Here is a 25,533-nt window from a genome sequence, read left to right on the forward strand (position 1 = left end):
ACAGTATCTCGGTTGGCGTAACAGTTTTCTTAAAATATTGTTATAACATACTCTCAGTGTGTTCATAGATGAAAGCCTATACATAGACTAGAGCGTAGAACGATAAAAAATCATACAGAAAGAACGAAATTATATACATTTTACTTCATCACTGCACTTGCTAAATTTTGTACAGAGTACATTTCCACGTATACTCAGTGATCTAACTTGTCTTTTGATATCATTGAGGTCACAGCATATGATGTGACCAAGATATGATACGGATTCAACATATTTGAGGTTTTTATTATTGAGATATGTTTTGGGCGTACTACAAGACTTCATACTTTTAGAGATAAACCTCATACACACTGATTTCTTGTCATTGTATATAATATCATGCCCATTGGCGTAAATTTCACATAGTTGCACAAGATGCTGCAACCCGTCCATCGACGGAGCCACCAAAACCATGTCATCGGCGTAACTTAAATGATTGAATTTCATTTCAGCATATTCACATCCATATCTAGAGTTACTAAGAATAATATTAAGGTCATTCATATTATAGGAAAGGAGACAAGACTCCACCTTGCCTCACTCCATTTGAAAGTTTAAACACTCTGGAGGTATTAAGACCCCATCGGACTGAGAACCTCTGCTTATCATACAATTCGCGTATGATTTTAACAAGAAATAAAGGAACGTTTTTCTTATTCAATTTGTCAAAAAGTGACCAGTGGTTCACACGGTCAAAAGCTTTACTCGAATCTAAAAAACAAGTATAATCTGGGCTACCATGCCGTTTATAATATTCAATAATTTGTTTAAGAACAAAAACGCATGTCTCAGTGGAGTGATTGGGGTTAAAAGCAAACTGATGATAGTCAGTTTCAAGATTATCTTTACAGAAATCGACCAGTATAAGCTCGAACAGTTTGGACAACTCAGAGGCTAATGCAATTGGACGATAGTTATTTGTTGACGTGACGTCACCTAACTTATTCTTTACAATCGGAATAAGGACAACTTCAACAAAGTCATTAACAATGTACCCATGCACAAGCATAGCGTTAAAACAGAAACTTAATAAAACATTAATTTTTCCACCAGCATACTTAAGATGTTCGCTATCGATGCCATCTAAGCCAGGCGATTTTCCTAAAGACAACTTTGAGATAAAATTCTGGATAATTTGAGGAGTTATATGATAATCCTTATAATGATCATTTATGTAATTTAGTTTATCGTTAACATGCTGCTTTCGATCAGTTGATGTTACACAGTTGAACAGATGCTCATAATGGTCGGCCCAGCTATTACATATGTTAACATTGCCCCTGACTCCATTAATTACTTCAGAGGTGTATGATTTATGCGCATTAGTACGTCGAACGGATTCCCAAAATTTATCATACTTTTTATCGTTTAGAGAGTTTGCCATAGAATCTGCTCGAAATTGTTCTCCATTTGACTTCCAAAGCCTCAACGCTAATTTAAATCTAGACCTTGTATTTTTCATACATTCAAAAAGTGGACCAAATCTTGGTTTACCATTGGTTCTCCATAGCAGAAAAGCATCCCTTGCAATATGATGCAAGTCCGCAACATGCTTGTTCCATCCCGGAACAATATTAACGTTGCTACCCTTGGCCTTAGAATGGAAACACTCATTTGAGGCTTCCTTTAAACAATTAATAATTTCATGATATAATTGATCAATTGCATTTAAATGGTTAGGATTTTTACAATTAAAATCGTTGCAAGAAACCATACTGTGGCAAATACATACATTGGATAACATTTCATCGGTAGTAGACGTGTAATTATTTAACGAATTCCTGTTTACTTTATTCCAATTAACCAAAAAATTAATATCTTCATTATTTAAGCTATTTACAGGAACATTCTTTGCTCTGCCTCTGAGATTAGGAATTCCATTATTGAAGTGCATAGAAAGTGATCAGAACTCAATGAGTTATAATCAATATTAAAATTACTAAGGTAAACATGCGCACCATGTGATGAGACGACATGGTCTAACCAGCTTGTGGTTCCGTGTGCCTCGCTAAAGAACGTAAAGTTGTCAGACAATTCGAAAATGTAATCACTGAAAAACTCAATATCGGATATGTGTAAGCTACAATCCGTTGTAAAATTCAATAATTCCCTACCAAATTTCTTATTTAAGTCAGAGTTACAGTCTCCCACTATAACGAAATCTGTGTCCATTAAAGTCATCGATTAAGGACTAATTTAACCAAGATAGTCGATGTACTCATTTAAGTTATCATCTTTATCATATGGTAAGTAAACGTTTATCAACATAGTACAGTCGTCACCTTCACCTACTTGCATACCCACAAGCCTTTTATCTTCAAGGTAAAGAGGTTTAACAAAATTATATAATGACTTTCTGTAAAAAAGAGCTAAACCACCAAAAGGCCTACCAATGAGGATACCCTCACCGCTATCAATACCAGAGACCGATATGCAATCGAAATCATTATGAAAAGATTTTAAAATATGAAGCTCCTCTTGTAAAAGCCAGTGCTCTTGGAGGGCTATAATATCATTTTTGCAACATAAGTCGAAGATTTCTTTTTCAGAAGTTTTAAAATTCTTACAATTAAATGTAACACACCTTAAAATATCTAACGTAATTGAATTATTTCCATCCATCATCTTCGGGTTTGTTTTTCTTAGGTTCATAGAACCTCTTTATAATGGCAGATCGGGGCCATAGACTAGCTTCAACTAATAAATTCTTATGATCAAATTCACATTGTATTTTAAACGAGACATAATCAGAACCTTTACTAGGGAGTTCCTCCACAATAACATCTATGTCTATTGCTTGCTTGATATACTTTGTGACGTCCTCTGCTCTTGTTTCCGGCCATATATTCCCAAGATACAACTTAAAAGGTGGCGGTGCTCTACCTTTTAACGCTATGTTGACACCAGTGCCTCGAGTTAATTTAGAGCGCCTATGCTTAGATTTTCTTTGGAAGACAAAACCATCATTGAGTTTATCATTTAACTCACCGGAATCATCATACAAAGACGTTGACTCGGAGTTATGATCAACGCTCACGATCTGTCGTCGCTTACCCTTGAAGGGATTTTTCCTCTTACGTAATCTATCCGCTGGCCGCACAAACGCTTTGTCATTTATCATGTTGTTTTGATTATGACTAGTAGTTGTTGTATTAGCACCAGCAACCTCTGCGAACGAACGATTGTCATTGCTTACGACCTTGGCTGGCCGACTTCGGGATTTATTACTTTCCAATTGTTGACTAACAACATCGTTTTCGTCGTTGCACAGTTGAAAATGATAGGTCCGCTTTAATAACCTGGATTTCGGATCTCAGTTTTTGTAGCTCCCGGTACAACATAGTTGCATCTATTTTGTCAATAGGCACAATTGGAATTTTTGAGAGATCTGCAGCCGTAAAGGTAGGAATCGTTGATTTATCGCAATTGACAAGATACGTAAGTATGTCAGATAACATTGACTCTGCTTTTCTCCTTGGCCTATGAACATTATCCTCACGATCAGTAACATACAGACACAACTTCTGTTTGGCAAGTCGTATATCTTCCTCAGTAAAGTAGGTCAAGCATATATGATGGAGTTGATCATACGTCATCGATCCCATGTTGTTTAATATAAAAAAAAAAAGTAGTTCGTAAATGACAATAATAAATTGACTTAATGGATTACCAACATCATTGCCAGTGTTCGTTCCATCCCCTGGGATCAATATTTCCGGAGTTGATTGGTGCATACTAGCGCGTCCCGTCGCCATGGTACCGTAAACACCTAGGCAGTCGATCACAACGATTGAACGTTCACAAGCTACGAACGATCCGTTTAAAAATTAAACGGTGTAGAGGGGCTAACAATTGGCATCGACAAAGTAGCATACAATACCGAACTATTTTTTTTAATCTTTAGCCATACCAAACTTTAAATCTTCCTTTCACTTACATTCTTTCCAATCACTATAAAATAGCAACAATTGAGGCCAAAATTGAAATTTTACTTCAATCCAATGAACCAGAATTCAAATATACTGTTCACTACATGGCGCCCTCTATCTATCAGACATTCAGAATTTAAGAAAAAAACAAAAAGATGCCTTATCCCATGCAAACCTCAAATTTCCAAGGACAAAACATCTTTAAAAATACATCTTGGTAAGGCACTTTAACAATCAAGTATAATGTAAAAAAGAAATCTCCAGAAGTATGCAACAAATAATTTTTAACATCTTTTTACAGATTTTTTTAATGTATACTTTTAATACAACAATCCCTTTTTTACAGACATATAAGAAAACAAATCCCAGACGATTACGACCTTCTTTTAAGCATAATTTTTTTTAAACATTTTTTTTTAAACTTGGGGGATTGAGGCAATGCCACAGGAAATGTATACTAGATCCCAGACCAATCACACTATCCGGACACGCCGCTAATCCTTCGCATTAAACAACCCAGAGAACCACAAGCAAGCTCGACCAATCGGACCCACCCCTGAAACAACCGACCCACGACCCAGCACAACCCTCTGTCGCACCGCCCAACTCCACCAACTCTAAAAGCCAATCCATAATGATTTTACACCTGTCTCCATAAAAACAGAAGATGCCTCATTTTCCACCGTACGTTTTAAAGAATGAACAAACATCACATAAACAAACCCCAGCAATTTACAACCTTCTTTTGAATACATTTTTTGTTATTCTTTTGATACAAATAAACCCAAGGAAAATTCAGATAAAATCTACTATTTTACTCCATTTAGCTGTAAAGTTGTACATAGTATTTCTTTCCGTGGCAATATTTCTTTCACCTTTAAATTTGACAATATTTCAATCTCAAAATCTACAGAAGTACGAACTATTGGTTTGACTCTTGACCAATCACTATCTATAGAGAAACACATATTTGATACTGTACTTGCAAAGCTGTTAGGTACCACCCCCACAACATCAGTAAGGTAAGACATACTCAATCAAGGTGCTACTTCCAATCTTGTCCATGCTTTAGTTACATCTCAATTGGATTATTGCAAATAGTGTTCTTAATTGCCTGTCATGGTAACTGCTAAGAAAATTACAAATCCAGTTAGATGTAGCAGCCAGAATCATTGCTCTGGTTCCTAAGCGTGAGCATATCCCCAACTCAACATCGTCTTCATTGGTTACCCATTCATCTGAGAATTAACTTCAAGATCTTGTTATTTGTATAAAAGTCACTCCATAAATCATCCCCCACTATATCTCCAATCTTACGTCATTGCGTTCTGCCGTTTGCACCCGCAGACTTTGGTCTACTTCATCTTCATCTACCGTTTACAACTGTCCCATTGGTCACATAAACACTTGCGGCGATCCTTCTGTTATTGATGCTGCTCCAAAGCTTTGGAACCAGCTACTTGAGACTGTACGTGACTCTCCATCTTTGATTGTCTTCAATCTTGGCTCATATCTCATCTTTTCACTTAACTTTAATTCTGAAATCGATTTCTTTTCTTTTGGTTTTTGATTTTTTTTTTTTTTTTGCACTTTGGTTGTGGTTTGTTAGCGCACAGAGACCATTTTGTATTACTCGTTATATAAGCATATCACCATTACCATTTAAATAATAGGTATGTATGCTTTCAAAGCCCTTCAATCGAAGCTTGACCACGCCCACTTGGTTTATGTCTGGGTAATATGACCATTTATTGGGGGCGTCGCCCACCCCTCCCCTCCCTCGGGGACCTGGCCCCCCGTCGAGCAAACCCTGGCGCCACCCCTGATCTTTGGTAAGACCAGTTTATTTCACTCTCGGGCTATACTCACCTATTTCACAGTTGGCTCCTTTAAATCCTGCCGGACATATGCATAGACCAGTTATGTCATCACATACACCGCCATTGTAACATACGGGACAGTCAAGTTCACATGAAGGAGGGTTCCATTTTGGAGAAGGACACGCTTCAATGAGACATTATGCATTAATAAGTTTAAATTACTAGCATAATGATATCTTATCATGATATCTATATATCATATGACAAACTGTGAAATATAAGAAGATGCAACTAGACTCCATTGTAGAAGTCTAGTATGTACTATATAGCCAGTCAAATAAAACCTATAGGATTATATTTTCCATTACCTCTAACAATGAGTCTCATTATTCCATGGTTTCCATCTTTTCCATATTCATCTTGATAACATTCATAAACACCGCCATCTTGCTTTCTTACATTTTCAATTTTGATTGTCGAACTTCCGTTCCATTTTGAGATGACGTCACCGTAGTTATGAGTCCATCGTAGATCAGTCATTGGTTGGTTTGTGGTCATAACTATTTCTACGTTCTCTCCTAATCCAACTGTCAATGTTCGTTGTTCAAACGTAATTTTTGCTTTTAAAGTTAAAAAGAAAACGTGTTAATAAGTGCAAGAATTAAAAAATTTAGCCGACAAATATGGTATAGTGCTGGTGGTGGAACAAGGCTTTTCGGATAAGGACTTTAAACCGTAGGCCCAGTGTCAATTAAATTCAATTCAACATTTATTTTACTTCCTTCCAGAGATAAATAATACAATGGTTTTTAAATAAATTGAAAATGCACAAAATTGATCATGAAAATTAAAAAGACAAGAGTAAGGAAGATGGCAAGACCCGAGAAGATAAAAAAATAACCAATCTTGTGATTGGACAGCCAGAAAAAAAGAAGATAAAATCAAAAGAGACAGCACATGACAGAGACAAAAAAAAGACAAAACATTCAAAACAAATCCAAAACAGACCGACAGACCAAAAAAAGTGGAATACAGAGCTATAAGTGTTTTTTGAATTGGTTAGCAAAAATGTCAATGGAAGATGCTTTGACTAAATGAGAGGGTAACGAGTTCCAAAATTTAGGGCCCAAAAATCTAATATTATACTAGAAATAATTGTTTCTGTGGGTGGGTATACGAATATTGGAGCTACTTCGTGTACTGTAATTATGAAAGGAGTAATTGGATTTGAAAATGTTACAGAAATGAGTTGGTAAGTGACCGTGATTGGAGGCGTACATAAATAGACATTGCTGAAGGGAGTTAATGTCAGCGAATTTTAGAAAATTGAGATTAGAAAATTAAGGAGAACAGTGAGAAAATGGTGGAGCGCCAGACATAATCCTGATAGCCTTCCTTTGAATGATTTGAAGTTTACATAAGTTGGAAGGGTAGGTGTTTCCCCCAAACAACGATGCAGTAACTCAGAAAGAGGGGAATAAGGGAGAAATAAAGAATACGAAGAACGTTGGGGGAACATATGAGGATAACCTAGAAATAATACCAAGCCTTTTGGATACTTTATTTTCAATTTGGCTGATTTGATTTTCTCCAATTTAATCCACTGTCAAGATAAACCCCTAAGAACTTAGCAAATTGGGTATTTGGAATTTCATGAATAACAATATAAATTTTGAAAATTGAAATATCGAGAGTTTGTGATTTTTTGGGGCTTCGAAACAGGATGAAGCTACACTTCTCGTGATTGATTGAAAGTTTGTTGGCGGCAAAATATTGAGAAATGGAAATTAAATTATAATAATAATAATAATAATATAGAAATTTATATAGCGCCTTTTGCCAAAGGATACAAGGCGCTTAGAAAAGGTTTATTGTAGGAAGAGGATTATTTAGGAAATAAATGAGCTTTTAAGAGTTTTTTGAAGACTTCAGTACTACAAGCATTTCGGATGGAAATACGAAGATTATTCCACAGTTTTGGAGCAGAGGAAGAGAAAGATTTATCACCAGAAAGTTTGTTGGATTTGGGAACAGATAAACAGGAACCGGAAACAGAACGGAGAGAATAGGTAGAGGTTAAGAAAATCAACAGGCAGGAGATATAACTAGGATTGGAGGACTGCAGTGTATTAAATGTCAGAACTAATATGCGGAACAGGATTCTCTGTGACACTGGAAGCCAGTGGAGATGATTAAGAAGAGGAGTGATGTGACAATATTTGGGTCTGCAACATACAAGGCGAGCACACTTATTTTGAAGTTTCTGAATACGACTTAAATTATATTTACTGATACCATAGTGTAGTGAATTACAGTAGTCAAGCCTGGAGAGTAATAGGGCACAAACATTATGACAGGTTTCAAAATCAAGAAATTTGCGGATGCAGGATAAACAACGAATCTGCCAATTTATGGACCGAGAAAGGTGTGTTATATGAGCAGTCATATTCATTTCATGGTCGAAAACAACCCCGAGATTTCTGATAGTTGGTGAGTGTCTAATAATGTTACCGTCAAAATAGAAGACAAGATTATCAAGGATTTTATAGGGATAATTTGAAGAAGCAATGAAGAATTCAGTTTTGCCACTGTTAAATTTCAGTTTATTATGGATCAACCAGGATTGTAAATCGGTGACGCATTTAGATAATCTGAATAAACAGCAAGCAGCGTCACCAGGGGTGTTTGGGTTAAAAGATAGGTACAGCTGAACATCGTCAGCATAGATATGATACAAAATTGAATGCCGACGGATAATGTCACCAACGCAATGAATGTACAAAGAGAAAAGCTGAGGACCAATAACAGAGCCCTGAGGGACTCTGAAATTAACACGAACTTTATCAGACAAGGCATCCCTGACACGAACCCTGCAAGATCTATTACTAATATAAGAATGGAACCAATTCTTTACAGTGCCATTAAATTAGAGTTAACAGTATTGAATAAGGAATGGATATTTTTGTTAGAATATAGAATAGTAGTGTCGTCAGCATAAAGAAAAAAAATAAGGTTGGAAGACAAGTGAATATCATTAATATATAAAAGGAATAGAAGAGGGCCCAATAAGGATCCCTAGGGGACAACACAAATAATCTGGCGAAAACTGGTGATGGTGTTACAATATTTAGTGCACTGTAAACGGTTGGAGAGGTAACTTCGAAAAAGATTAAGGGTTGGATTGCGGATACCATAGTGAGAAAGTTTAAATAAAAGGATATTGTGGTCAATTGTGTCAAATGCTTTGGAGAGGTCAATAAAAATTACTATAGTAAACTAGCTATTCTCAAATGCATCGACAATTTTATTGGTGAGGTCAGTAAGAGCAAGGGATGTATTTGTAGCCTTTTCTAAACCCAAATTGTCTGTCATAAAGTATATTAAATTTTGTAATAAATTTAAGAGCTTTGTCGTAGATAATTTTTTCAAGGGCTTTTGGGAAAATTGATAAGATTGAAATAGGGCGATAATTTGAAAGATCAGATTTAGGTCCAGATTTAAAAATTGGTGTAACACAGGCTAGCTTTATTCTTTTAGGAAAGACTTGGAAATTAAAAGGTTAAAAATATGACATAATGGGTTTAGTGATGAAGTTGGCAACATGTTTAATGACTTTGGTATGAAAATTATCAATACCGGGTGATTTATTGACTTTAAATGAGTTTAATATACAGGCCACTTCAGTTTTATTAACAGGGGTTAGAAAAATAGAATTAAGTGTAGGGTTGAGTAAGAATTCCTTAAAGGATTTGTTAATTTAGGGAATTTTGCTAGCTAAAGAAGGTCCAATTTCAACGAAGTAGTCATTAAATGCAGATGCAATTGTGGCGGGATCCTTAGTTTGTTCGCTATTACAATTGAAATAGGGATTTCTTTGATTATTGGGGGATTTTTTATCAGCAGATTTATAGTATTCAAGGTAGACTTGATATCATTTTGTGTTTAAGGAATAAATTTTTGAAGTGGCTAGCTTTGGTGAATTTAATTCGTTGCGAAAGTGTTTGTAATTGGTTTCATTTTTGTTAGATGGGCAATGAACAAAGTTTGCGTAAAGTCTTTGCTTATATTTAATAGAGTTAAGAAGGCCGTCAGACATCCATGGTTTTAGTTTATGAGATTTTTTTTTTACATTTTTGAATGGAAAATGTTCTTCATAAAGATTTTTGAATATGATTTCAAAATTATTGTAGGCTTCGTCAGGGTCATGTACATCAAGGACTTCAGACCACTGTTAGTTACAAATTTGTTGTCGGAAAGGTTGAGGGAATAATATTTCTAAATCTTGGTATTGCTTCCCTATCTGAGCCAACTGCGTCATTAGGTGGGTGAGGAATATTGAATAGATAGGGTATATTAAAAACAGGGAGATGATCACTTATGTCACTGTAGAGTAAACCACTAAAGTTAGGGCAATCAAACATATTGGTAATAATATTGTCAAGCAGGCTAACAGAGGTATTTGTAATACGGGATGGTCTATGGATAAGAGGGAGATAAGGATAACTAAAGAAGGAATTTACGAAGTAATGGGCATCTTTGCTAGATTCATATTTAAGGATATCTATGTTGAAGTCACCAAGAACATAGGCATAACACTGTCAAACTGATCAATACATTTCGTAGAATCAAGGGAGGGAGCTCAATACAGGGTGCCAACAATAATGTTTTTCAGATTAGGTTGAATAATTTTGATAAAAATGGACACATTAGTTAGGGCTAAACCATAAAAGACTATATGCAGTAAGAAGAGTCCTAAAAGTAACTCATGAATTCACCGGGAGCCAAGTTGCTTGAGAATAGGTGATGTCGATGTCAGAATGATTCTAGCATCAAACCTACCTGTAGGAGCTGCGCCCGCAGTTATATTCAGCAATAGAAAAACTACGATAGCAAACCTAAACAACATTTCCCTAACTTAGCTTTTCCTGGTGGAGACACTGATCTGCAAAGATCAAATGACGTCTTGCCTAAACCCAATTTTAAGTCTGATAATAGTGCCTGTAGGATGAGATATCTCGTAGATTGTAGGAAAACAATATTAATCTCAGCCATTAACGTAAGGGCAATCCAAAAACAGCGGTGTAGAGAAGAGTTTGTTTTTCACGTAATTCAAGAACATCGAATTATTCATGAAGAGACTGTGAGATATGAAAGTAAACCTGGCAGAACATTAATAACATCATCAGCCTTCATATTTATTTTTAATTTTTAATATATATGCAGAAAAAAAAACAAGAAGAAAGAAAAAAAAACAAGAGTGAGATTTGAATCCCATACGTTCGATTATCTTTAAACACAAAATGTGCATCTATACTGCTCGACCTCATTTCACTTGATACATATAGCCAGTAAAGTTATACCCCTATAATACAACAACAACAATCAGCAGATATAAAGATATAGCGAGACAGAAGTGCGAAGGTTTGTAATCTCAGAATATCTTGTTTTGTTTATAAACGATTAATAGGCATAGAAGCGACTCCGGAGTGTACTCTCTAGTTGCGAAAGAGTGAAAACCAGACTAAAAGTGTACCTACAGTGATCATTTAAATTAGAGTATAAAGATAATAAGTGGAATCTCACTGTATTTATTTATTTAAATTCTCATTAAACAGCTGGAAACCATACAATTTAGGGCAATAAATAAATGAAAACAAAAACATAAAAAGAAATTAGGCATTCTTGGAAATTTTATTAGTAAAACTATAAAAAAATATATCAGTAGAATTGTCTTTACCAAAACAAACATTATAAAGACTACAAATACGGGACGTAAAACCATTTTAGTAACATTCAACAGATTACACAACAGCCAGCAGCTCAAACATGAATTGAAAGCGCAATCAAACATAGAATTCATACACTTACAAAAACTGAAGATCGAACTTTTTGGAGACGGGAACATTAAGGAGGGGAATGAGAATTGGACACAATGGGGACGGAAAGTGAAACATACAAATGAAAAAACTAATAGGATTATTAAAACACCAACAATTACGTCTGATCTTGCCAAGCATTCAATTAGCTTTGTTTACAGCAGCGTCAATTTGTTGAATAAAACTGAGTTTTCTATTAATAATAATACCATGGTCTTTATGTTGTTGAATTCCATCTACTGAATTGTTATTTTAATATGATATCCATGAAATAAAGTTTGGTTTTTGTTTGTAATTGTCAAACAACTTACATTTAGGGATATTTAGTGTCACCTTCCAGGTAGTGGTCTATATGAATCAATCATTTAAACCAATTTTAAATCGTTGACAAACAATAAGCTGGTGGAATAAAGATTATGAGAGAGGCCATTAATGCATAGATTGAATAAGAGAGGAGCCATGATCGAACCTTTTGGAATTCCGGAAAGAACTGGAAGCCAGTCGGATGACTGACCTTGGGTGACAACGCACTATTGTCTTCCGCTATAGGTAGTTATCGAACTAATTCAGAATGGGGCCGAATATGCCAAATTTTGGAAGGTAATAAAGAGGCGAGTTTAGTTAGACAGGATCTTAACGGAAGAAAACCATGCTGATAAGGACTGAGAACAGGAGAGACGTGCATTAGATCAATTTCAGGGGCTTTACGGGTACCAATCGGTGAGAGGTGATCGGCAGCTTGAGTTCTGGCAATTGGAATAGAAAATAATTTGTCAACGGGATAGTCAGCCAGGGAAAGAAGGGAGGTCTTCTGATGGACCACTACTTCTAAAAATTGAATGAAAATAATAATTAAACATCCAAGCTTTGACAATGGGTGTGAAGACTAAAGGTTTGGAATTGAGTTTTTTAGGAATTCCTCATTCATGACCAAAACTTTTTAGAATTACTTTTCATTTTATATGCGAGTGTTAGTAAATAAATATAATAAGTAAGTAAATAAAAAAAAATTTAAATCTGCACGTGCAGATTTAAAATTAGCCATGTATTATCAGATTTGTGTATATATTTCAGCCTCAATGAATGCTCATTAAACTATATAATTCAGCATCAAACCATGAGGATATTTTTGGATTTCAGTTGGCACAAGATCACGAACAGTGGCTAAACTAGATCGTAACAAAAATCCAAAGAATCATTATTGCACAAATCAAGCAAGTTCCAAGGAATATAGTTAAACGTATTGTTAAATCAACTTGGTCTAATTTCCTAAAATTATTTTTAAAAAAATATTGTTAGTTTTTGTTACTACAGGATGACGAATTGGTAAAAGAAAATGAACATGTTAAAGAAGAATGTTCAGAATTAAAAATATAGTTATTGCAACACTCGGTGAAATATCTTGCTACATAATGTCTACAATTGCACCATTACATGTAGGATGATTATTGCACTAATGAAAAGATGAAGGATTAACAAAAGTCTAAAAAAATCTACTCATTGGTGTTTGAAGACGACGGGGGTTGAGTCCATTACATTTGCAAAAAGTAAATATCGCCAATGAGTAGGATTTTTGCATCAGGTTTCTGATCAGATATTTGAGCAAGCTCTGAGCAAATAAATTGCGTGTAGGGAGCATATCCTTATTTGGGGGACGATATATTACTCCTACTATTATTTTCGTACTTTATGAGGCATGAATCTCTACAAAAATTGCTTCAAAATTAACACAATCAAAAACATCTAGTTTATTGGAGTGAAAATTATCCAACACAAGTAGCAATAGCCCGTCTCTTCTTTGCCTATCATCACTGTCTTTTCTGTGTATGTGGTACCGCAGCCTAACAGCTAACCTCCACGGTATCCGACCAGTTGGTCGAAATCTAGTTTGCCGAAACCGGCTTGCCTAGTTTCTGGCTACTTTGCCGTAACCCAGTTTGCCGAATCTAGTTCACTGAATTAAGAGAGTATGTATCGTGAATTATATGCTGCTGTTCATGTTTCATTGCTTTTAACTGACTTTCGGAAAAATGGTTCGGTAAAATGGGTTTCGAAAAACTGGGATTCATTGTGTTTGAGTCAGTAAACTGGTATTTGGCAAACTGGGATTCGGCAAAGTGGTCTCGCGAATCTGGCATTCGGCAATCTGGGTTTAAACCACCTGGGCTGAACCAATGAATTAATTGGTCCAGGATTGAGTTCTATATCCTGTATAGCGCCGCTAAGTAGCAAGATAGAAAATGTTGAAACAGAGTTTGCGTAGTACAGGCGGTGAGCGCTAAATTTACTCCGTCTAGGCCGAGATATGCATACATTGATGTCACATGAGTACGATTAGGCACAAAACAAATGCTAAGCCAACTATTAGGTTGACTGAGGCAAAATCACTCAGGCATAAAGGCCTTCCATCAAGTGAGCGGTTAGTCCAACAAGATTCGTCTATTTTGTAATTTGCCTATCGAAAAGTGACGAAAATCCATAAGATAAAATTGGTTCAAATGCTTGAAATATTGCGCATCACAAATTCTCCTGTTAAAACTTCTCTAGAAATGCTAAATTGCACAATATTGTACATAATATATCAAATATGGCCTATAGGTTGAAGCATACACGTACTGTATACCTGTGGGAGCTGGAACATTCCGATGGGTTGCCATTGCGAATATATGAGTTACAGTCCATTTCTCACTTGTTTAAGAATCAAATTCTGTCTTCAGAGAGAATATTCACTTGAGATATAATAAAATTAGAGTGATCTCTTTAGGCACTCTTTTAGTGTAAAATTCACACCTTTGCATTTAAAGAGCAATATAGAGTGATGGTTTGACAAGATTGACTATTGCATTTACGCAGCCGAACATGTAATTAATATTTGTGTCGAAATTCTGGCATGATTAAATTCTGTCTCTTATACACATCTAGATGTGTATAAGAGACAGTTCCTAAACTTATATAAAAAAAATATTGGTAAGTTCACTGAATTAAGAAGGTATGTATCGTGAATTATATGCTGCTGTTCATGTTTCATTGCTTTTAACTGACTTTCGGAAAAATGGTTCGGTAAAATCGGTTTCGAAAAACTGGGATTCATTGTGTTTGAGTCAGTAAACTGGTATTTGGCAAACTGGGATTCGGCAAAGTGGTCTCGCGAATCTGGCATTCGGCAATCTGGGTTTAAACCATCTGGGCTGAACCAATGAATTAATTGGTCCAGGATTGAGTTCTATATCCTGTATAGCGCCACTAAGTAGCAAGATAGAAAATGTTGAAACAGAGTTTGCGTAGTACAGGCGGTGAGCGCTAAATTTACTTCGTCTAGGCCGAGATATGCATACATTGATGTCACATGAGAACGATTAGGCACAAAACAAATGCTAGGCCAACTATTAGGTTGACTGAGGCAAAATCACTCAGGCATAAAGGCCTTCCATCAAGTGAGCGGTTAGTCCAACAAGATTCGTCTATTTTGTAATTTGCCTATCGAAAAGTGACGAAAATCCATAAGATAAAATTGGTTCAAATGCTTTAAATATTGCGCATCACAAATTCTCCTGTTAAAACTTCTCTAGAAATGCTAAATTGCACAATATTGTACATAATATATCAAATATGGCCTATAGGTTGAAGCATACACGTACTGTATACCTGTGGGAGCTGGAACATTCCGATAGGAACACGTTATATTTTCATTGCGGATTTTTTGGGCTCAGTACGGACTCTAAATGTATGCATTTTCTTTTAGTTTTAAGGCGTATGCGGATTTTATAAGTCCGCAATGACGATATAACGTGTTTAGGTTGCCATTTCGAATATATGAGTTACAGTCCATTTCTCACTTGTTTAAGAATCAAATTCTGTCTTCAGAGAGAATATTCACTTGAGATATAATAAAATTAGAGTGATCTCTTTAGGCACTCTTTTAGTGTAAAATTCACACCTTTGCATTTAGAGACCAATATAGAGTGATGGTTCGACAAGATTGACTATTGCATTTACGCAGCCGAACATGTAATTAATATTTGTGTCGAAATTCTGGCATGATTAAATTTGTTGTGACGTCACTAAATGGGATTTTAACTCAGTTGGAAACTGAACGTATTTATAATGTAGACACATAGACAAATTTTTTTTAGGAAAAAGCCAAAAGAGGTTATTAAAAAGGGTAGGGTAATAAACATTCAGTCAATTTTTAACCGACAAGATGTTCGAGGATATTACAAAGACGTTTTAAGCAAATCTTTTGTGTAAAGTTTGGGCAGGAGGGGCTTCTGATATTCCTAGTCTTGAAAAGTTATATAGATTCAGATACTGAGGGTTATTGTCCTCACACAGCGTACATCTATCAGACGCATCGTTAGGACGGATGTCTGTAGAGGGCATTCAAATTGCCAACGTTAATATAATTTGCCAATAGACCTCTTTAAATATTTACATTGGCCGCGCTGAAATACTGAAATTAATCATCGAAAATGAATATTGCATTAAGAAAACTATAATTTCAATCATCATACCAACAGTTGCTATGGACATTTAATTTTCCTATTTTATTCATGAAATTTAAGTATACGAGATGATTAAAGTTTATTAAAATCTTAATTTTCATAGGTTTTATGAATATTGTTAACATGTGGATTATCTATTATTATTATCAAATACGATTATGTAAAATAAACTCCAGAAACCTTTGGTATAGTGCATAGCAACACTATTTTTAGTCATCCATACTGCCGTAATTTGGAAAAAGGCATTAACTCCACTTTTTGAGATTTTTGGATTTTTGTTTCTATGGCATCCTATAGATGTAATGTATCATGTGAATTGATCATATACCCCAAAAAATGTCCAGAAATATGAAATAAATATTATATTTACGCATTAACTCCAATCCATGAATGCAGAATAATTTGGAAGAAGGCATTATCTCCACCAAACAATGAACAGATAATAATGAACCAATCACAGAAGGTAATTACGCATAGTTAATTAGTCATGATAGCTTGTAAATGCACATAAGGCCTAGCTTTACTTCGGTTAAAAAAAAATGGCATATTAACAAATCTTCTACTACTAATGAGCGAGAATAGAAAAGCCTTTTGTAGGAACATGCCTGTTGGCAATGTTGCTGATTTGATTTTTTGATAATTGAGTGAAAAATCAGGCCAATAATCGCAATAAAATACAGAAAATATCATTATATTGAACGCTGATAATGATAAAAGTTATAAAATCACAATAAAAATAAAGAAAAGAATATTTTATTATCTTCAATGCTGTTAAAGTAATAAAATCACAAAAAAATTAAGAAAATAATATTTCATTATCTTCAATGCTGGTAAAATGATGTTGGCAAATCAAAGAGAGAACCTAAAACTCGTCTAACTTTGATTATTTAGATTATATTTATCTACCACACCATTTTATAGAACCATTTACCTCACCGAATAGTGTCTTTAATTTCGAATAATACCTTAAAAAAGTATAATTTTTGTTTTTGGGCACTTTTTACATGATTCGTAAATATAATATGAAGATTCGAAATATGTAACTTCGCGTTTGTAAAATAGAAGTCTGTAAATTTAGTATACGTAAATTAGAGGTTCTATTAAGTATATTAATACTATTCTTCATAATATAACCATCATATATCAATATCATTGTATTCTGATTGAATATAAAAATGATAGCAGCTTAATTTGAACAATAATAATAATTTTATCTATTTTTATACGTGTAAATTGATTATAAATTTATACTATAATATTAATTTTAACTAACATGGACTAAATTTCGTGAAATATATAATTGACACTGGCATACATTATTTGTATGCCATTACTGTAATTTGGCTACGTAAGATACACATTTCACTGGAAAAACTGGAGTTAATGCCTATACTTCAGATTTTTCACGCCCCATTGACTCCTGTTAAAATTTGGAATAGTGCATTATCTCCATTTAAATAGGGTTAAAGAACAACAATCACCATGAAAATTATTTAATATGTTTTTTAATTATATGTTTAGTATATTTGCCAAAAAAAAATTACTAGAATTCATTTCCAGTACAAAAGGCTAACTACAAACGCGTTTTGCTCAATAACTCAAAACTAGGATTTTGGAGTTAATGCTTTTTTTTCCAAATCACGGCAGTATAGCAAAGAAGGAATATTGTACATTTGTCCCTGACCAAGCAAAAATCATGGAATGCAATACATTTATATAATAAACATCACATAAAGTTAACACATTGATGTATAGAAACTGTTGCTATACAAATTAGTATAATAGAAGCCTTACATTTATTGATATAATTAAAGTTCTGTGAGAGATGTTTAGTAAATGTATTATTATTAGCTCAGTCGGCTAATCTGGTGGCAGTCACTGTGTGTGCGCTGAACCGTGGAGATCTCTAGGTCCCTGGTTCAAATCCTATCGCTGCCTCTCCTTGTGTTTCAGCTAGAGGGCTGAAATACAAGTTACAATAGCGCACCGTCTTTCGGATGAGACGTTAAAGCCGTTGGTCCCGTGTGCATTATGCCCCATGTGCACGTTAAAGAACGAGTACACTCTTCGGAAAAGAGTAGGGGAATGTCTCCCGGTGTACTGCCCAATTACCACCAGAAGGACCCCACTGGAAATAAGTCTTCTTCTAGACTTTCGTGGGCTATCCTTGGTGTTTACACCGAATAAATCCATTCCAATCCAATAACATTAATATGAAATAAAACCTTAATGTGAATACAACATGGATTGTTATCGCCATAGCAACGAATGAAAACCAATAAAATTGCTGTTTATTTGTCTTTACTTTGAGCAAAAAATCAAGAGATTTTTTTTCATATAATACACAGTCTTTATTGAAAAAAGTTGAACAATATGGTGTTAAAAAAGGTCATCACCATAGCAAACATTGCTAGCAAACTCAATGAAAACTTGAAGTTTAATGAAATTTTTTTTATTAATATTATAGAATATTAATGAATAATAAATCTCAAATATAATGTCATATATTGTATCACAATATGGATTTTAATTTCCAAATAAAATCAGCTTGAAAATCTATGAAACAGTGGCGTACATAACAAAAGGTCATTACTATAACAAAATTTCAATGTATAATGAAAAACTGAAATATAATAATGTTATAGTTTAATAAAATTTTATTAATATTAGAGAATAAAATTCAGTTATAAAATATCTCAAAATAATTCCACTTATATATGATTAAACAAATTATGAAACAGTGGTGTAGAAGAAAACAGTGTCCTCACCATGGTAATCATCACTATAGAGACTGAGACTAAATATCAGTTTATGTATTTAAGATCTACATTTTTTGGTATAGTGCATATCAACACTATTTCTTGTCATCCAACACGTCTTTGTGTATGTTTTCCACGTATTGTCCTTTTGTTAATGTACGATTAGGATGTGTTTTTTTTTTTGTGATTATGCTAATTGATTTTGGTGTGAATTTCATGCTAATGTCTTTTTGTTTGTCCTTTTCCGAATGTACGTTTTGTCGTGATTCTAATTGTTGCTGTTTTTGTTTTTGTATTTTTTCTCCTGAGTATGTCCTTTTTCTCTGTGTTTTGATCTTCTCGCTTGTTGCATTTTAATGATATTTTATCTTTTAATAATCTTGTATTTTGTACATTTTGTAAATCTACTCGCAATTAAGTTATATTTTCCTGCTATGAGTTTTGATAATATAAAACAGAATGAATGAATGGACATTTAATTAAGATTTTAGGTGTATTGTAGATATGGTTGATAACTAGGATATTATTTTTTTATCATTTAATAGATTTTGAGAGTTGCATTTAAGCTGAATTATCCAATACTGCAGTTATTATATCCATATAAACAATGTTGAATCAAAACTTTGGTGATGTGTCGCCATGCAGATCGGTCTTTTTTATGGTACCGATTCAGGTTTTATCAACATTTATCTGTGTCTATCACATCTCACCCATCCCACATTTTTATTTTGCATTAAGCAATCTGTTCACTCTATATGAAGCATTGTACAATGTTTTTCTTTCTTGACTTAAAATACCTTCATACATTCTGATATACTGTATATTTCAAAATACACATATAATAGTCAAGGGGACTATGTAATTCAGTTGGGTTTTGATGAATAGAAGGTCCCACTTATTTAGGTATGTGTATTATGTACCAAACAACACAGTTGGTCGTTGACTTGAAGAATCCTGATAGACACTGTTAAACCATATTGAGATGTGTGGAGATGTCACAAACATAAATTCAAACAAATAGCCGAAATGCAACTACATCCACATGGAATGGAGGCATTTGTATACAGGCTTATTACCAGGATTAATAATGGTTAGAGAGTGGTATCGATTCTACAGACTTTTCTCCGTCACCCCAACAGCAAGAATCCATTGTTTTTGCCACTGCCCTCGGGTACCCCCAACTTTAATTGGTTTCCCTAATTATTTTTCAAGTATTTGGGTTTTAATAAAATGAAAGGTGTTACGTATACAGCTATAGACAAGCTACTGGGAAGAAATTTATTCACAAATGGGTATAACTAAGATTATATTATTTCATATGACATGCACTGGTTTTGTATGGGATATATCACTAGTTCTTAGGCCTAATTTATTTATTTGAAGGGTCAAATTATATTTAGATTTGATGTCACGGACAAAGAAAATCTATGAGTTACTAGCAACTTGTTTATGAACATAAGGTAAACTTCCCAGATACTGTGGCCAAATTCACATGTTGGCCGCACAGATCTTTGAGGGTTTTTTTTTTTTTTTGGCAATTTCTGATTCTCTTTTATTTTTAATTGTACTACAGAACAATATTAGGACACTAAATTCATTACAGTGTTCGCAAACATTGGTATATGATATTTTCCTAAAATAATTAGGACACTTAATTTTACACAATTTCTTGCTTATTGATGATCTTTTATTTCTTGCTTGTGTAAAGCCATCACAAAAAAATTGCCAACATCAGGGGAGGAGCGATGTCCCAGAACCTGTGAAGGGGGTCCAGGTGGCAAAGTCTACGGAATCTCTAATAATTTAGTGACTGTAATACCCCTTTTACACTGCAAGCAAAATTCCGGACGGAATCCGGGATTTTACAATACCCGGGTTAAAATCTCCCGAGTTGTGGTTAGTGTAAACGTCAAAAAGTCCTACTTAGGTTGCCAAACCTTCCGGGATGGACGTGCGGACACATCCAGCGTACGACAACCCGGGTGTATTCCGGTGTCGCCAGTGTAAACAGCACCGAATTTGATTCCGGAATTAGGCCTTACCTGGCGCCTACCGCAGTGGTCAGGTAGGCCTAAACTTTCCTAACAACGGGCTAGGCCTAGACACTTGTTAAATTAAACCCTCTACGCTCGGGTACAGACATGATACCAAAACTGCTGATTTAATTATCATAATTTAAAAACAATCTGCAGTTACATTGCTTCAATATTGACAATTGATTGTAGCTTCGTCACGACAAGGAACTCGAGCGAAGTGATGATCACCATCGCAACAAAACTGAGGGTTGTATTTGAACAAGAGTTCGTTGCCAGTGTAAATGGGAGCAACTCGGGTTCAACCCGGACTTTTTCGTTGGATGTAAATTGGAAATGTTGCATGACGTGCATAACTTATTCCTTGTTGTCACATTCAGCCACCGTGTGGCGCTGTTTAGCGTTGAGTTGAGAATAAATCGGTTGTCAAGCAAACGGCCATTGAGTTATTACAATCTGGTTTTAGTGTCTTTCATTATATTTGTTATTGTAACAAACAACAGGAAATGCTCCCGGGATCACCCTGGAAGTAACCCGGGTCGATTCTGCCTTTGGCAGTGTAAAAGGGGTATTAGTGACTGTGAGTGCTTAAGACCCGTAATCGATCTTACAGCCTTATATTCATTAAAGGTTACATATTATTATTCTTCCCTAATGGACAGGTTGAGATCTATCACTCTAACGGGAATCTGCCACCGCAACTGGCAACTACTTAATTTAAATTCTCGCAAGATTAGAGTTTGTTGAGAACTGACGGTTTTAAGTAGCATGATAAGTGGTAAAGTATATTTTCATCTATTATGTTGTTTACGGGCTTGTATGCAGACTGAGGCGGTTTAGGGCTCCGGCTGGGTCCAGAGGCCGAGAAGCTCCGACAAGTAGCATTTTGAGACCGAATTTAATGGATTTCTGAAACCCATAATTAGTGGATATTCTATTTAAATTTGCATCCGTTTTTGTGTTGTTATGTTCTTGTTTCAGTCGAGTCGCCAAAATATTTTACAGGGTCGGCGGACGTTTAATGTTTTCGGAGACTGGTAATAGAAATTGTCATGACTTCCTTTCCTTGTGCAAGTGTAACTGTGTATGAAGTAGCGTTTCTTGAATGTGGTAATTTTTCCACAAATTAGTTTTTCTCTATCATATTGACTTTGATTCTTATGTTTACTTCTCGTCGTTTACACCTAACTAAATATTATTTTTACCTGCAGGCGTCCATACAACAGCTCTCAACCAAACGTGAAGTTACATGCATAATCGTAACAAAAACACAGCATTTTTTTTTCAGTCATACTAAGTGTGTTCAACTTATTAGTTCGGCGCACAATCGATGTTTGTGCAATTTCACACATCATATATTCATTAAATACCAGGGATTTATAGCCTAAAAACTCTTCGCCAGTAAAATCTTGGGTCTACTCATAATAAAAACAAGTCTATGTTCAAGTTTTTATTTTTAATCTGCTAGGTCATATTTAACTGATCTAAGACTACCAATGTTTTGGCGTTTGTCGATTGGTTGGTAACGGATTTAATTCTAGATCTGGGTGGGGTTCACCTCTACTTCACATTAGTCCAGTGTTGTGTTTTGGCCTTCACTTTATTGAAAAAAATATTAATCAAAATGTTTATTGGTTATTGTCAGATATCATCTTCTTATTCTTCTTTCTTTCTAACCATATTTTGTGCGCACGATATCCTAAAATTGGCGCGAGCTACGCACATGGCAGCTTCAACGAACATTTGGCTTGGCCTGGAATAGCCACAATAAGGTTTTGAATGTGCTCAGTCATGCGTGACGTCATGTACACGCATTTTTGCGTTTTTACATTATCGATCATATCCAATTGTCCTAACCAATTGTCATTTCTCAATCATATTCAGTAGTCATAAACTTTAAGTCAAGGTTGAATATCACGTACCGAAAAATTTGCGTAACACGCGCACGCGTGCGTCAAAATTTCAAGATGCTCAGAATCACTTTTTGACTAAATTCGAGCACTATCAGGTCATTTTTAACATTTCAAAATTTTTTGACATTTTGACGTGCGCAGCACGTACGGAAGCTAAAAATTACGTTTTGTTTTTTTTGTTTTTTTTTTTACATATTTTGGTTCCTGACATTGTTTTCACAAATTTCCATTCTTTACGGTTATCTTATGGCCAATAGCAATGCCGTACGCGTGCACCAAACATAAGAATCTTTGCACGCGATTGTGCCGATATACAGTGAAAATATGCTAAAATCAGGCCTATTTTTAATCTGTTATAGCTCCTTAGGATGAAGGTGACCCTCAATTTTTATTATATTTTCTGAAAGCACATGAGTTGTAAACATGTTGATGATTGGACATTGTGACGTAATCATATTGCCATCTAAATTCAATAAAACTAAATTTTATCTATAACGTCATTTTTGAAAATACGCATTTGAGCTTATCTCGCTTATCCTTGATCAATCGTCTCCCAACTTTGAGTACGTTATATCTGAGACAGATTTTTTTCATATATGATTTCTTTTACATTTTGTTGACGTCATCATGGTCAAAATAAATGTGTTTTATGACTCTCCTCATCTTTCGTTCCTCAAAATTTTGATGACCATATGTCATCCTAACCAGTCGTAATTTCTGAATCATATTCAGTGGGCATAAGTTTTAGGTCAAGGTTGAATATCATGTACTTTAATTTGTATGTGCGCGCGTCATAACGTGCGCATACACGTGCGTCAAAATTAAAATATGCTTAAAATCATGCCTATATTTAATCAGTAATAGCTCCTTAGGATGAAAGGTGACCTCCAATTTTTATTACATATTCTGAATGCACATGAGTTGTAGATATGACTTTATAGATCATTATGGCTGATCGGACATTTTGACGTCATCATATTGCCATCTCAATTTTTAAAAACTGATTTTTTTTAAAAATTTAAACGTCATAATTTTTATACTCACTTGAACGTATCTCACTTATTGTTGATCAATCGTCTCCAAACTTTGTGTATGTTATAGCTGAGACAGTTTGCTTTTACAATGTGTCATTCATTTTTCACTTTGATGATGTCATCATGGTTTTTAAAAAAAATTAAGTTTTTCTGACTCCTCCCCCCACCTCTTTCTTTCTTCAGTTTTTTCAGAACCCCAAACAGAGCGCGGCAGGTTTGATATTGCTTTGCACTGTTTGAAAATCCTGGCTACGGTAGTTTCCCATAATTCATAATTTTAAGCGCCTATAGATTTCTTTTGCCTGACAAGCATATCGCCTAACTCGTCCTCAGTGACGATTTCAAATCTGGATACTTTTAGTTTCTTTAAATACATTTTTTTCATAATTATATTTTTTCTCGAGGGCAAAATATTTTGCTTCGCGGGGCCAATTTTGGCTCACAGGCCGCCTATTAAGAACCAGGTTGATATATCATATCTGTTGATTTACAAGTACAACCAATGTGATTTTGAAGATCTTTAAATATCAATTTAGGTTCGATATTGAATTTTGCGGAAAATCTCAGACTCGAGATGTTTACAATAAACTGAACTACATTTCTATTTAGTTCTGATTTAGTCCTAGCCTACTATACACTGTTGAACAATCCCTAATACCAGTTGTTAGTCCTACCTACCTGTGACCAACACAGTGAATTGAAAGAGGAGTATCCTCACAAATAATGCAGCATTGAAGCCCATTGCTGAAACGTTAATCTATCTGACTTGTAACTAAAATCCTACCTTACGCAAAGCTATCCAATTTTTAGAAATCTATCTTAAAAATCATATTTTACTTCCTGAAACCTTTAACCTTATACGCCTAACATGTTTATAAAAGCATCGGGGCGTAAACAAATGCAGCAGTAAGTATTGTGTTAAGGCTTCAAAATTTTACAGGGAAGTAAACATGCATGAATAAAGGTATTACTCACAGGGGGAAATTTTATAAAAGTTCTTCAAGATCTATCAAGAAGCATTAGTTGTAGTACTATCGATTTTAATTTTAGGATGATATCATGAAGAAATTTAATTTACTCTCATCATAACGTCCTCCTTATATATTAATTTTGCATACAGGGTAAAAAGCTAAATCAGTGGTTAAATAGGCCTCTATTTGCTCCCAAACACACAAAGTGCACTTTTAATCTATCATTTTAATTTGCCTCTCGAATGACTGATAAACTAGTTGATAATTCCAAGATGGTTTTCAGGTATGGTTTTGATGCGTTTTGTGCTACGACATGAAAGAGGAAGTTCCCCCTCCAATTCACAACCATTTTAGAACTTGGGTTCCGATTTCAATTAGAATTAGGGACTTTTCGAAATCACGACGGAAACGCTAAGAGACCGTATGCAAATTAGAATGTTTAAGTCGTTGAGATCGGTCGACTAGAATGGTAAATCATTTTTCGATTGGCTGGTGAACGTATGCGGATGACGTAATATCAAAACATAAACATGGAAGGAAATCAACAAAATGAATTTTTATATGCGCTTGATATTATCGACGAAGAAGAATTACTTCTTCTATACGATTTAAATAGGTCAAAAAATCTGACATTACCTTATTGGCGATACAAACGGT

At 34.8% G+C, this 25,533-nt stretch overlaps 1 protein-coding gene across 1 annotated transcript in view; it reads right to left on the bottom strand.

Moving 5' to 3' along the window:
* The window catches only part of LOC117121406 (multiple epidermal growth factor-like domains protein 11), a 42,353-nt gene extending 17,706 nt beyond the window's left edge, over positions 1 to 24,647 (bottom strand). Inside the window, exons 1-3 of the mRNA XM_033266607.1 lie at positions 24,584 to 24,647; positions 6,157 to 6,408; positions 5,838 to 5,972 (exon numbers count right to left, since the gene is read on the bottom strand). Coding sequence (XP_033122498.1) covers positions 5,838 to 5,972; positions 6,157 to 6,408; positions 24,584 to 24,647 — 451 coding nt within the window. The remainder of the gene's footprint in view (positions 1 to 5,837; positions 5,973 to 6,156; positions 6,409 to 24,583) is intronic.
* Between the last annotated feature and the right edge of the window lie 886 nt (positions 24,648 to 25,533).

Source organism: Anneissia japonica, unplaced genomic scaffold (genome assembly GCF_011630105.1).
Source record: "Anneissia japonica isolate Jap-2015-1 unplaced genomic scaffold, ASM1163010v1 scaffold287842_len214950_cov117, whole genome shotgun sequence".
Classification (NCBI taxonomy): Eukaryota; Metazoa; Echinodermata; class Crinoidea; order Comatulida; family Comatulidae; genus Anneissia; species Anneissia japonica.